Source organism: Equus asinus, chromosome 22, assembly GCF_041296235.1.
Source record: "Equus asinus isolate D_3611 breed Donkey chromosome 22, EquAss-T2T_v2, whole genome shotgun sequence".
NCBI classification, from domain to species: Eukaryota; Metazoa; Chordata; class Mammalia; order Perissodactyla; family Equidae; genus Equus; species Equus asinus.
Genome location: NC_091811.1, coordinates 32,604,624 through 32,618,884, shown reverse-complemented (window position 1 = coordinate 32,618,884; position 14,261 = coordinate 32,604,624). Strand labels below are relative to the sequence as shown.

Sequence of the window (14,261 nt, the reverse complement as noted above, 5' to 3'; positions counted from 1 at the left end):
CTCGCCGCCGCCGCTGTCTCGGAGACCCCAGCGCCCGCTTTCTGCCTGGGAAGCGACCATGGCCATAGCTCGTGACTGGCCCCCCGGCCACTTCTCCTAGAAAGAAATCCTTGAAAAAGTTGCATTTTAAAAAAATCCTTGCTTTGACCTTTCGGGCCGTGGCGGCCGAAGAAGCGTGCGTGCAAGTGCAAGCAAGAAAGCGAAAGGTTTGTGTGCATGGGGGGCCGGCGGTGGGGGGACTTTCCCCTGCCACTTCGCCTAGCGTTGTGCTGAAGCTCTGGCCCTCGACCCCCGGGACCCCGGGACTGCAATGAGCCCCTGCGGGCGGGCCCGGCGACACACATCCAGAGGGGCCATGGCAGTACTGGCGTGGAAGTTCCCGCGGACCCGGCTGCCGGTGGGAGCCAGTGCCCTCTGCGTCGTGGTTCTCTGTTGGCTCTACATCTTCCCTGTCTACCGGCTGCCCAACGAGAAGGAGATCGTGCAGGGGGTGCTGCAACAGGGCACAGCGTGGAGGAGGAACCAGACGGCGGCCAGAGTCTTCAGGTACTCCTGCCCTCGCGGCTCCTCCCCCCTCCTGTCCTTTCCTCGGGTTCCGCTGAGGACAGGGTCACTGGCGAGGACCACCTCGCAGAATCATCCTTTTCATCCAGTCTTTCTTGTCCTGCTCCCTTTCTTTTCCATTCCCAACTGGAGGCTAGTCAGGGACCCTTCCCCAGCCCCTTACCCCTAGATGTGCAGACACCTGCTTTGCCCGTGTAAAAGCCTGTAGGCATTTCTGCCCAAGCTTGAGTTGTGTTCAGCGATTTGCCGATAACCAGTAGGATGGAGAACCCAGGCTAACTTTGTCCTTTGCACTTAATGAGAATTTCTCTTGGGCCCTGCAGACATTTGAAGCTACAGAGAACTAGAAGCCGGTCCGAGGCGTCTTCCTGAGGTTAGATGAATGGTTGGTAACCTAAATCATTAATGAGGGAGTGATGAGTAAGTCTTGGGCAGCGAAAACATGGACACCCAGCCGCGATCCGGCTGTTTTGTGTAGTGTGCCCATAACACTAACTGGACACTGACTGATGCCCTACTAAGAGCTGGCTACTGTGTGATTTTTATGTTGGCATCTCACAACTTTCTTATAGCAGAGTTATCTCTCTCTTTCCAACCATAAACGGAGTCTTCCGAAGGATGAGTTACTTCCCCAAGGTCATGTACCTTTGAGGTGTCAGAGCTGGAATTTTCATCACATAAAGCTTTAAAACTCCCAGCTCTTTTTCTTGGCTTAGACTGTGGATGCCTTCTGAAGGATGGGAGAGGTGCTTTAGGTAGGGACTTGAAATCAGAAAACAAACAGTAAAACCAGATTGGATAGAAGAACCCTGAAGATCACTCAGAGGTTGTAGTTTCCCTTCCTTTCTGGGAATTTCAGTATAAGTGTCTAAAAATAAGTTCTTGGCAGCAGGGGTTGTGTATAGATTGGAGGTAAGGCAGAGCTGGGCTTCCTCTCCGCTTTCCTGGGCATGTTGAGGGAAGACACAAGTGCTTCCACTGGTGCCCCTTTTGCCTTCAGTCCCTGGGGCTGAAGATGCTGCAGTGGGTCCTTCCTGTGCATTGTGATTGAAGTGGTCTGGGTGGGGAGTGCGTTCCTTTGCTCTGCATACGATCTTTCTAAGCAGTATGTGGGCAGGTGAGAGCCAACATAAACATTTTTCACTACCGTTAGTTACACATGTTCAGAAACATCTATAAATTTTTAAAAACTTTTAAAACATGTGGTTTTCCTCTCTGTCTCAGGCCTGCTCCTGGGAAGAAGGTCAAAGATAATAGCCAGTTCTTTCAAGGGAAGGCAGCTGAATTCTCCTCTAAACTGAGAGGGAAGACTTTTCTTCTCTCTCGTTTGTTTTGGAATTCTGCTATCCTGAAGTTAAAAAATAACCCTGCTGTCCTTAAAAGTATAGAAGGGCTAATTTTCTCTCACCTTCATGGTACTGATTGTTGGACTCAAAAGCGCCCCAAAAGCACAGCATCCAGCAATTCTTTTCTCTAAAGACAGAAAGTACTTTCATTTCAAGTAATATAAGGAAATGAGTGAAGAACTTCCCATTGGTTTGCAATGAAAGAGTCCATTTTTTGTGTAGGAGGAGGAATAATGAAGCTCTGTTAGAGAATAGATGTCTTTTGGAGGACATAATCGAGTGGAAAATCCTTCATATTCTGCGAAACACAGGCTGATGGTTTCTGAGATGCATTTGCCCCTTGCTGTCTGTAGCCTGGAGTAATCTTCAGTGTGTTTCGCTGTCATTTGGTTTAGTCTCTACGTGCGGAGAATTACTTATTAAGATCCATACACTATAAAAACTGTCTACACACATATCCTGTAAAGTTAGTCCCTGTAAAACTGTGTAAGAGGCACCACTGCTTATTGAAAAGATTTGGGCTTCAGAGTAGAGTCCTGGATTTTTAGACTAAAACAGTAGAGCATCTTTGGCAAATTATGCTCTCTTTGAGTCTTAGTTTCCTTATTTATTAAAGGGGATAATAACATCTACCTTGCAGGGTTGGTGTAAAGTTTAAATAAAAACATTGATGCCAAGTGAGTGGCACATTTATTCAGTCAATGGTGTTAATGTAATTGCTATAAATTACAATTTTCTGTATTTCTTATTACTTAGATAAGGACACCTGGCAAGCCCATGAGAATTTGGAACATCTCACCTGCCAAGTTTTTAGAGAAACATTATTGGTCCATGTCTTGTGGCCTCCCCCCCCCCCGCCCCACACCCTTAAGTTAGTAAACAGGGATGAGGCGTTTTAAAGATAGTAAAAGCATCATGGTTTGTTGAGACAAAAAATCTTTTTACTCAGCATGTATAATAAAATCCATTGTTTTTTAACATCTGGATTGTTAGTTTGTGGGTAGTCTTGTATGTTTGTTAAATATTAGGTCAGCCAGAGGCCTTTATTATGTTAAGGAGACACAACTTTGGCAAAGATCTATCTGTGTTTTCCAGTCTGAAATATCTTATGCACGAATACAAATATATGTACACAAATACACAAGACACATTTGTGTGTGTGGATAGATGCACATTTATTCATAAACCAGGTAATAATGACATGTATATGCATAACTGTATATGTATATTCATATGTACACACGTTCAAATACTTGCAATGTCAATTGACCAATATTTAATGAGTGGCTCCTGTGCCCCAGATATGAGTTCGACCCTGGGGAATAGAAGTGAACAGGACGGATAGGTTGCTGCATCTGAGACAGCTCATCTCCTACTAGGAGGCGATTGACAAAAACAGAGTAAAGAAATGCGATGATTTAAAGTACTGTTAAATGCTATGAAGACAAAAGAAAGTGTTTCAGTATGTTTATAAGGACCAAAATTTCAGATTACCTTTTGCCCTCTGTGCTTCCATTTCCTTTTGTGATTTTCTTCTTCTAGCTCAGAACTTAAGTACTGACTTCTCAGAGGGGAACCTTGGCAAGTTACATAGGAGAAGGGAGCAAGAAAGTAACAACAATGCTGCAAGAGTTTTGAACTAAATAGAAAGTTTTCCTAACAACCACATGGCAATAGAAAGGCAACTGACCCTATCATAGAAACTTAAGAACGCTTCTATGCAACTCTTGCTGCTTCTGTTTGAGTAGCCAAGAAGTGGGGGAAATGCCAAACCAGAATGGCATTTGTCTCTTTCATTAGATCCTTACCTATTTCATTTGCTTCTCAGAAATAAACTTCAGTTCAGAATTTATGTGCAAGGCTCTCTTCTTGGCGCCTGATATGGTAACAACAACAAAAATAACAAAACCAACAAATTATCAGGCATTTATTATCTTCCTGGCACTATGCTAAGTGCTTTAAATGTATTCTGATTTAATTCTCCTAAGAACCTTGGATAAATGGATATGTTATTATCCACATTTATAAAGATGAACATGCCCTCATCCCTGCCATTAAGGGCTTTGCTGTAACCCCATGGGACAGGCATATATGTATATAATTAACCAACTGGAAATAGAGCCATCAAAGAGAGGCAGGTGAACATAGCAGAGTGAAAAACGTATGGATTCTGGAACTGTCAGAATATAGTTAGAATTCTTCTGCATCCATTTCTGGTCGTGTGGTCATTGATAAAGACAAGTCTCAGAGGTTCAGTTTCCTCATTTGTAAAATGAGGTTTGGAATCATTCTTTGCAAGTTTGTAGTGAAAATTACATGATAGCACATGGAAAGCGCCTAGAATGATGCTCACCACGTACTTCTATGTAATACATGGTTGTTATAAGAATAGAAACACAATCAAAGTGCTGGGGTAGTTTGAAGAACATACCATTTAATTCTGCCAGAACGTGGGAAATCAGGGAGGAGGTGGTGTTTGTGCTAAGCCTCAAAGGATGGTGAGATGGGCGAATAGTGAGAGGTGAGGGTGTGTTGCAGGCAGAAGGAACAGCCAAGGCCAAGGCAGGGAGATGTGGAAGGTGCCCGGTGTGTTTCCTGTATGGAAAGTTAGTAAGCCACCCAAGAGAACATAGCAGAAAGGCAGGTTGGGAGGTAGGTGGAAGCCAGGTCACAATCTGTGCATGGGCTTAAGATGTGGCTCATGAGAAATGAACAAACACCAGGTATCCAGGGGTACTGGCTGTGTGTCAACTGTCAGCAGAGATGCCTTGTCACTGTTACTGGTGGATTTGGGGATGGGAATTTGAGTTAGGCCAAAGTGCTTTGAAAATCCTATCTATTTGCTGGGTGGTACCCCTTACTCTAAGCAATCATGTTCCCGTTTCCTTTCCCAAATTCTAAATGGAGCACCATTCTAAGCACTTCTAGTTTTATGTGGCTTCTTTTCTGTCTCTATTTTTGAATCTATGGATATGGATACCAGCAGCTTCAGATATTTCCACAGCTGCCCTGGTGGCCGCAGAAGGGCAGCAGGTGGGGGGGCGAGACACAGGTGCGGTTGTCTGTGTATATGCGATGTAAGTTTTATGTCTGTGAAGTAGGGGATTTGTGTAATTCACTTTAAAAGTAGTTTAGGAAAAAGATGGTTTAATAAGTTTTGGTGCTTGAGAAAATAAGCTGCAATTATGTTGTGCATTTACACCTGTGAAAAACCTTCATTAGCAATAACCACAATAGTAAAAGTAAATCATTAACATTTATTAGACACATAAATTGTGCCAGGCTTCCTAGTGGTTCTTAGTGCTCATTATATATGTTACCCTTGTCCTCATAGCGACTTTTCATAAAATAGATATCTGTATGTTCTTTGTTTCACAGATGAGGAAATGAGGGACAGAGAGTTTTATGAACAGAATGATGGGGTTGGCTTTCCAACCCAGAGCTATTTGATTCTTGTTGTTTGTTGATTTTGTTTTTTTATTGTGGTAACATTGGTTTATAACATTATATAAATTTCAGGTGTACCATCACTATGTTTTGATTTCTTTGTAGATTACATCATGTTGGTCACCCAGAGACTAATTACAATCCATCCCTACACACATGTACCTAATCACACCTTTCACCATCCTGCCTCCCGAGCTTCCCCTCTGGTAACCACCAATCCAATCTCTGTCTCTCTGTGATTGTTTGTTGTTGTTTTTATCTTCTACTTAAGAGTGAGACCATATGGTATTTGACTTTCTCTCTCTGACTCATTTTGCTTTGCATAATACCCTCAAGGTCCCTCCGTGATGTCACAAATGACCGGATTTCATCATTTTTTATGGCTGAGTAGTATTCCATTGTGTATATCTACTACATCTTCTTTATCTATTCGTCTCTTGATGGGCATCCAAGTTACTTCCAAGTCTTGGCTATTGTCAGTAATGCTGCAGTGAACATAGGGGTGTATATGTCTATACATTCGTGTTTCATGTACTTTGGATAAATACTCAGTGGTGGAATAGCTGGATTGTATGGTAGTTCTAGTCTTAATTTTTTGAGGAATACCCATACTGTTTTCCATAGTGGCTGCACCAGTTTGCACTCCCACTAAACAGTGTATGAGAGTTCCCTTCTCTTCATATCCTCTCCAACACTTGTTGTTTCTTGTCTTGTTAATTATAGCCATTCTGATGGGAGTGAAGTGATATCTCATTGTAGTTTTGGTTTGCGTTTCACTGATAGTTAATGATGTTGAACATCTTTTCATGTACCTGTTGGCCATCTGTATATATTCTTTGGAGAAATATCTGATCAGATGTTTTGCCCATTTTTTAATTGGTTTATTAGCTTTTTGTTGTTGAGATGTATGAGTTGTGTTTTTTTTTATATTAACCCTTATCAGATATGTGATTTGTAAATATCTTTTCCCAATTGTTAGGTTGTCTTTTCATTTTGTTGATGGTTTCCTTTGCTGTGCAGAAGTTTTTTGGTTGATGTACTCCCATTTATTTATTTTTTCTATCGTTTCCCTTGCCTGGTCAGACATGGTACTTGAAAATTTGCTGCTAAGACTGATGTCAAAGAGCATATGACATGTTTTCCTCTAGAAGTTTCATGGTTTCAGATCTTACATTCAAGTCTTTAATCCATTTTGAGTTAATTTTTGTGTATGATGTAAGATAATGGTCTACTTTCATTCTTTTGTGTGTGTCCAGTTTTCCCCACACCATTTATTGAAGAGACTTCCTTTCCCAATTGTATGTTCTTGGCTCCTTTGTTGAAAATTACCTGTCCATAGATGTGTGGGTTTATTTCTGGGCTCTCAATTCTGTTCTATTCATCTGTGTGTCTGTTTTTGTGCCAGTACCATGCTGTTTTGGTTACCATAGCTTTGTAGTATATTTTGAAATCAGAGAGTATGATACCTCTAGCTTTATTCTTTTTTCTCAAGATTCCTTTGGCTATTCTGGGTCTTTTGTTGTTCCATATGAATTTTAGGATTCTTTGTTCTATTTCTGTGAAAAATGTCATTGGAACTTTGATAGGGATTGCATTGAATCTGTAGATTGCTTTAGGAAGGATGGACATTTTTACTATGTTAATTCTTCCAGTTCAAGAGCATGGACTGTCTTTCCATTTCTTTATGTCTTTTTCAGTTTCTTTCAACAATGTTTTATAGTTGTCAGTGTACAGATCTTTCACCTCTTTGGTTAAGTTTACTCCTAGGTATTTTACTATTTTTGTTGCAATTGTTAATGGGATTGTATCATTAATTTCTCTTTCTGCTACTTCATTGTTAGTGTATAATGCAACTGATTTTTGTATGTTGATTTTGTATCCTATGACTTGACTGTATTCATTTACTGTTTCTAAAAGTTTTTTTAGTGGATTCTTTAGGGTTTTCTATATATAAAATCATGTCATCTGCAAAGAGTGACAGTTTCACTTCTTCTTTTCCAATGTGGATCCATTTTATTTCTTTTTCTTGCCTGATTGCTCTGGCTAAAACTTTCAATGCTATGTTAAATAAGAGTGGTGACAGTGGGCATCCTTGTCTGGTTCCTGTTCTTAGAGGGATAGCTTTCAGTTTTTTTCCATTGAGAATGCTATTCTCTGTGGATTTGTCATATATAGCCTTTATTATTTTGAGATATTTTCCTTCTATACCCATTTTATTTAGAGTTTTTATCATAAATGGATGCTGTATCTTGTCAAATGCTTCTCTGTATCTATTGAAATGATCATGTGATTTTTATTCTTCATTTTGTTAATGTGGTGTGTCACATTGATTTGTGGATGTTAAACCATCCCTACCTCATTGGAATAAATACCCCTTGATCAAGATATATGATCTTTTTAATATATTGTCATATTCAATTTGCTATTATTTTGCTATTATTATTTTGTTGAGGATTTTTGCATTGATCTTCATCAGTGATTTGGCCTGTATTTTTTTTGTGTTGTCCTTATCTGGTTTTGGTATCAGGATAATGTTGGCTTTGTAGAATGAGTTAGGAAACCTCCCCTCCTCTTCAATTTTTTGAAACAGTTTGAGAAGGATGGGTATTAAATATTCTTTGAATGTTTGGTGGAATTCACCAGAGAAGCCGTCTAGTCCTGGATTTTTATTTTTTGGGGGATTTTTGATTACTGTTTCGATCTCTTTACTGGTGGTTGGTCTATTCAGATTCCCTACTTCTTCTTGATCCAGTTTTGGAAGGTTGTATGATCCTAAGAATGTGTCCATTTCTTCTAGATTATCTAATTTGTTGGCTTATAGCTTTTCATAGTATTCTCTTATCACTTTTGTATTTCTGAGGTGTCCGTTGTAATTTCTTCTCTTTCATTTCTGATTTCTCTTTTTTTCTTGGTTTGTCAATTTTGTTTATCTTTTCAAAGGACCAGCTCTTGGTTTCTTTAGTTTTTTCTATTTTTTAAATTCTCTATCTCATTTATTTCTCTCTGATTTTTATTATTTCCTTCCTTCTGCTGATTTTGGCCTTTGTCGTTCTTTTCCAGTTCCTTTAGGTGTACTGTTAGATTGTTTATTTGGGATTTTTCTTCTTTGTTGAGGGGGGCCTGAGTTTCTGTAAACTTCCCTCTTAAAACTGCTTTTGCTGTATCCCATAGATTTTAACATGTCGTATTTTCATTTTCATGTGTATCCAGGTAATTTTTGATTTCTCCTTTGATTTCTTCATTGACCCAATCATTGTTCAGTAGCATTTTATTTAATCTCCACGTTTTTGTGGCTTTTCTGATTTTCTTCCTATAGTTGATTTCTAGTTTCATATCTTTGTGGTCAGAAGAGATGCTTGGTATTATTTTGATCTTCTTACATTTATTGAACTTGTTTTGTGGGCTATATGTGATAAATCCTGGAGAATTTTCCATGTACATTTGAGAAGAATGTGTATTCTGTGGTTTTTGGATGGAATGTTCTATATATAGCAACTAAGTCCATCTGGTCTAATGTGTCATTTAAGGACAATGTTTCCTTATTGATCTTCTGTTTGGTTGATCTATCCATTGGTGTAAGTGGAGTGTTGAAGTCTCCTACTGTTGTTGTGTTACTGTCTGTTTCTCCTTTTATGTCTGTTAATAATTGCTTTCTATATTTAGGTGCTCCTGTGTTGGGTGCATAGATATTTACAAGTGTTATATCCACTTGTTGGATTGTTCCCTTCATCACTATGGAGTGCCCTTCTTTGTCTCTTGTTACAGTTTTTGTTTTAAAGTCTATTTTGTCTGATATAAGTATTGCTACCCCAGCTTTCTTTTCTTTGCCATTTGCATGGAGTATCTTTCTCCATCCTTTTGCTTTCAGTTTGTGAGTGTCTGTAGGTCGGAAGTGTGTCTCTTGTACGCAGCATGTACATGGGTCTTGTTTTTTTATCCAATTGGCCACCCTATGGCATTTGGAGCATTTAGTCCATTGACATTTAAAGTAGTTATTGAGAAATATGTATTTATTGCCATTTTGTTACTTTTCTGGGTGTTTTAGTAGTTCTTATCTATTCCTTTCTTCTTCTCATGCTCTCTTCCCTTGTGGTTTGATGGCTTTCTTTAGTAATATGTTTGATTTCTTTCCTCTTACTTATTTGTTTATTTATTATAGGTTTCTGGTTTGTGATTACCATGAGGTTCCTATATACTCTATGTATATAGCAATCTGTATTGAGTTGATAGTCTCTTTAGCTTGACCGCTTTCTAAAAGTTCTACTCTTTTACTCCTCTCCTCCCACATTTTATGTTTTTGAAATCATATCTAATTTCTTGTTACATGTATGTGTATCCATTATCCTCTTATCATTGAACTAGGTAATTTTAGTACTTTTACCTTTTAACCTTCATATTATCTTCGTAGGTGGTTGATCTGCTACCTTTACTATATTTTTGCCTTTACCAGTGATTTTATTGCTTTTTTTTTTTTTTAATAATTTTCTTATCCCTATTTGTGGTCTTCTCTTTTCCACTTAAATAAGTCCCTTCAGCATTTCTTGTAGAACTGGTTTCTTGGTGATAAACTCCTTTAATTTTTACTTGTCTGGGAGGTCTTTATCTCTCCTTCCATTCTGAATGATAACCTTTCTGGATAGAGTATTCTTGGCTGTGGAGTTTTTCCTTTCAGCACTTAAAATATGTCATGCCACTCTCTTCTCGCCTGTAGGGTTTCGGCTGAGAAGTCTGCTGATAGCCTCACAGGCTTTCCTTTGTATGTCACTTGTTGCTCTTCTCTTGCTGCTTTTAGGATTCTCTCTTAATCTTTAATTTTGGACATTTTAATTATAATGTGTTTTGGTGTGGGCCTCTTTGGGTTTATCTTGTTTGGTGCTCTCTATTTCCTGTACTTGGATGTCTGTTTCCTTCCTTAGGTTAGGAAAGTTTTCAGCTATTATTTCTTCAAATAGATTTTCTGCCCCTTTGTCTCTCTCTCCTCCTTCTGGGACACCTATAATATGAATGTTAGTGTGCTTGATATTATCCCAGAGTTCCCTTAGACTGTTTTCATTCTTTTTAATTCATTTTTCTTTTATCTGTTCAACTTGGGTGATTTCCTCTAGTCTTTTGTCCAGCTCACTGAGCTGTTCTTCTGTATCATCTACTCTGCTATTGAGTCCCTCTAGTGAATTTTTCATTTCCAGTATTGTATTCTTCATTTCTGATTGGTTCTTTTTTATATTGTCCACTTCTTTGCTGATGTTCTCACTATGTTCATCCAGTCTTCTCTCATTATCAGTGCGCATCCTTATGAGTTTTTGTTTGAACTCTTTGTCAGGTAGATTGCTTATTTCTGTTTCATTTAGTTCTTTTTCTGGAGTTTTGTCCTGTTCCCTTGCTTAGAATGTATTCCTTTGTCTCCTCATTATGCCTCTTTCTCTGTGCTTATATCTGTCTATTAGGTGAGTCAGCTATGTTGGAAGTGGACTTATGTAAGAGATGCCTTTTGAGGCCCAGAAGTGTGCTTCCTTCTCATCACCAGTCCAAATGATCCAAGAGTGACCCCTGTGTGGGCTACTTGTGTCCTTCTGCTGTGGCAGGGTTGCTCTTACTGCAGGTACCCAGGGAGTCTGATCTTTCCCTCTCTGGCTGGCTGTTTGTAAATCAGGTTTGGGGAGCCCCAGCAGAGTTCACTGCAAGGTCTAATAGCGCGCTCCTGTTGCAGTTTTTCTGTTAAGTGAGTAGGCCCCCAGTGTGGCTGGATGCTAGGCTCAGGGGCTTACAATTGCTGTAGGCCTCTGGCCTGCAAAGCTCTTGTCAGCTCTCTCAGGACTGCAGCTGAGTGGGGTTAGCCCAAGTCATGGGAGCACCCAACTGTTTCAGGCTTTGGAAGGTGGGGCTGATCTCCTGTGTGGCTTTTTGGGAAGCGCAAGTCTTCTTCAGCTGACAAGCTCCACTGCCCACAGGGCCACATATACAGTCAATACAGTACTGCCCCATGTGTGTGCCCCGACCCCCTGAAGCTGATCTAGTTGCCCCACTGCAGAGGTCCCACACATTCCACTAACACCCCACACACTCCATCAGCTCCTTGTGCATGCCCTTCCCCACAGAGGTGGACAAACTGGCCCACCTGCAGAGGATCCAGGCATCCCACCTGTGCAGGCCCACAAGTTGCCTGAGGTCTTGCTGCTGGGTGGGGCCAGTTCCTTGGGTGGGCTGCCTGCCCTGGCTGAGCTGTATTAAATCAGTGCTCTAGTGGGTGGGGCAGTCCCTGGGCTCACAGCCCAGGGAAGACCTCCAATGGCATCTGCCAGTGTCTGTGTTAGCACACCTGTACTAGGTCACAGTCATGGTTGCTGCCAATGTCTCAGTCCCTGCAGAGATCTTACCTCTCACTGAGATGTGCCCAGAGCCTATCAGGTGAGTCCCTTTTCATCAAAGGACTGTGCATCTTTCTTTCTGGTGATTTTAGGTTGCTTTCTGAAATGGGTGAATTTGTGCATGGGCCCTTTAAGAACTGTCTTTTTTTCCCTAATGTCTAAGGGCTTTTCAGGGGATGTTCCCTGTTGTTAGTAGCCAGCAAAGCCAGATATTATGACACTCATCTTGGTTGTGCTGAGTCCAAAGGATGCTTATAGTGGTAATGCTCCCCTGTTCAGGTCTCCCACTCCTCCAGGGAAGGCTGCGTACCTTAGGATTGCTCCTGGCTGGCTATGAAGTGCCACAGCTAGAAGGTGGTTTTTTTTTTCTCTCCAGAAAGGAATTTCTGCCTCTTCCACCTCAGTCAGCACTCACCTTGTTTCAGGGGTTGTTTCTACCCAGTTTTCAGTTCTCTCTCAGGGGCAGTTGTTCTAAGAGTAGTTGTAAATTTCTTGTGTCCATGGGAGGAGGTGAATTCAGAGCCCATCTTGACACTAACCTGGAGAGCTATTTGATTCTAAGCCTTATGCTTGTTCCCTGATAGTCTTGGATAAATGAAGCATTGCTGTATATATCTCTTATGATTACTTCTCCAACATCATCTTTCATAAGTGTTTCTCCTTATGCTTTAGTAATATTGGTAAGAGTTTTAGTTCCTGAAATAAGCCAGGCTTTGTTGAAATGCTTTCAAAGCCACGTCTCCCACCCTTCACTTGGCCAATTCTTACCCATCTCTTGACAGTGCATTATAATGATTAAGAGCAAAGGTTCTGAAGTTAGCTGTGCTCAAGTCCTGATTCCACCATTTTCTGTAATCTTCAGTAAGTCAGCCTTCATCCTCCATTTCCTCATCTCTAAAATGTGGCTTCTTGTAGGTTTGTTGTGAGCATTAGAATAGATAATGCGTAGAAAATGCTTAGAACTGTTTCTGGCATATAATTAGTGCTTAATCCATATTAGCTCTGCTCAAGGCAGCTTTCCTTACTCCTTCCTTCCTCTTCAGGCCATGTTAGAAGCTTCTCTCTATTTTTTTGCTACCTTGTGCATATTACTGCATTTCTTTCACTTATGCACAATATCTGCTACTATGTGTCTACTACTATTACCATAGAAGATGCTGGAACTGTAACAGTGAATGTAACAAAATTCTTGCTTTCTTGAAATTTATATGCTAATAAGGGAAGATCTAATAAGTCAATATACAAATATCTGGTAGTACAGGTACGTTTTTCATGCTGTATTAAAAGTACCAATTTGTTTGCTTTTTCTGCTGACTCATTCATATTTGCATTCCGAGAGCTGAGCACAGTTCCTGGCACACTAATTTTTGTTGAGTTACTACATGAATGAACGTTTTAGAAAGATGTGGGATCACATAGTCAGTAAGTCACTCAACAAATATTTAATGAGGTCCAACATTCTGCTTGGCTGTGTGGGGATCAGAGGAATAAATGGCATCTTCTCTGTTCTCAAAGAATTCTTACTCTAGAGGAGAGTTTCCTAGCCTCAGCACTATTAACATTTTGGGTTGGATAATTGTTTGCGGTGGAGGGCTGTCCTGTACCTTGTAGCATGTTGGGCAACATCTATGACCTGTGTCGACCAAACGAAAACAGCAGGTGTGTCTCTAGACTTAGCAAAATTTCTCCTGGGGGGCAGAATTGCCCCTGGTTGAGATCCATTGTTTTAGAGAAACAAAACCAACCAAGTTGACAGGATTTATGAAACCCAGATATTATTATGCAATTAATAGCTAAATTTGGAAACTACAGACTATAAATGCTTCGACTACTGGAAGAGGAGTGAATGAATTGTGCTTTGATAGATGGCCGGGTCTTGGTTAGGAAAGGATAGGGAGAGGGGGATGCATTTTGGGAAGTTTACTATAAGCACAGTCTCTATTGAAAGCTTGTATGAGAGCTGGCTGAGGTTCTCATTGGTGCCCTCTTTGGACCCTGACAACAGGAGCCCATGCTCTATGTCCTATGGTCTGAGGGGGCCTCAATCTGGTCTTATCCCTCTCAATGGGACAGCGCATCCATGAAGCCTTTGTAGACACTGAAGTTCCCTACCCAAACGTCCCAAGCTCACTTCCACAGCCTGCCTGCTTGCGTAGGGCATTCCCCCATCTCTCCTCCTGAGGGTGGCTTGCCCCACTGCTGTGTGCACTCCTAGGCCCCAGGGATGGCCAAGGAGCAGCTGTTTGTGGAAGGGAGAAGCTGCAGAAGGAACCTGGATATAGGACTGCGGGGTTCACATGTACACAAGGCAGGGGCTCTTCCTGTGTCACCATGTTCTAGTACCAAACTTCCTGGGGTTTGAGGAGCCTAGATTTGAATCCGGCATTTCAGGTTCTTATGCAGGTATTTTTGTCCAGGGAAAAGGATAGGAGGCTAGAACATATTTTTTATTGGTTTTTTGCTTTGATTATAACTTATATTTAGATACTTTTGTAGTACTTGCTCCCTTGCAAATGGGGGTGGTTTTTTGTGACTGGGG

At 40.8% G+C, this 14,261-nt stretch overlaps 1 protein-coding gene across 1 annotated transcript in view; it reads left to right on the top strand.

Moving 5' to 3' along the window:
• Positions 1-307: 307 nt before the first annotated feature.
• The window catches only part of ST8SIA1 (ST8 alpha-N-acetyl-neuraminide alpha-2,8-sialyltransferase 1), a 156,367-nt gene continuing 142,413 nt past the window's right edge, over positions 308-14,261 (top strand). The window contains exon 1 of the mRNA XM_014832452.3: positions 308-546. Within this exon, the coding sequence (XP_014687938.2) occupies positions 311-546 (236 nt within the window). The 5' untranslated portion in view covers positions 308-310. The remainder of the gene's footprint in view (positions 547-14,261) is intronic.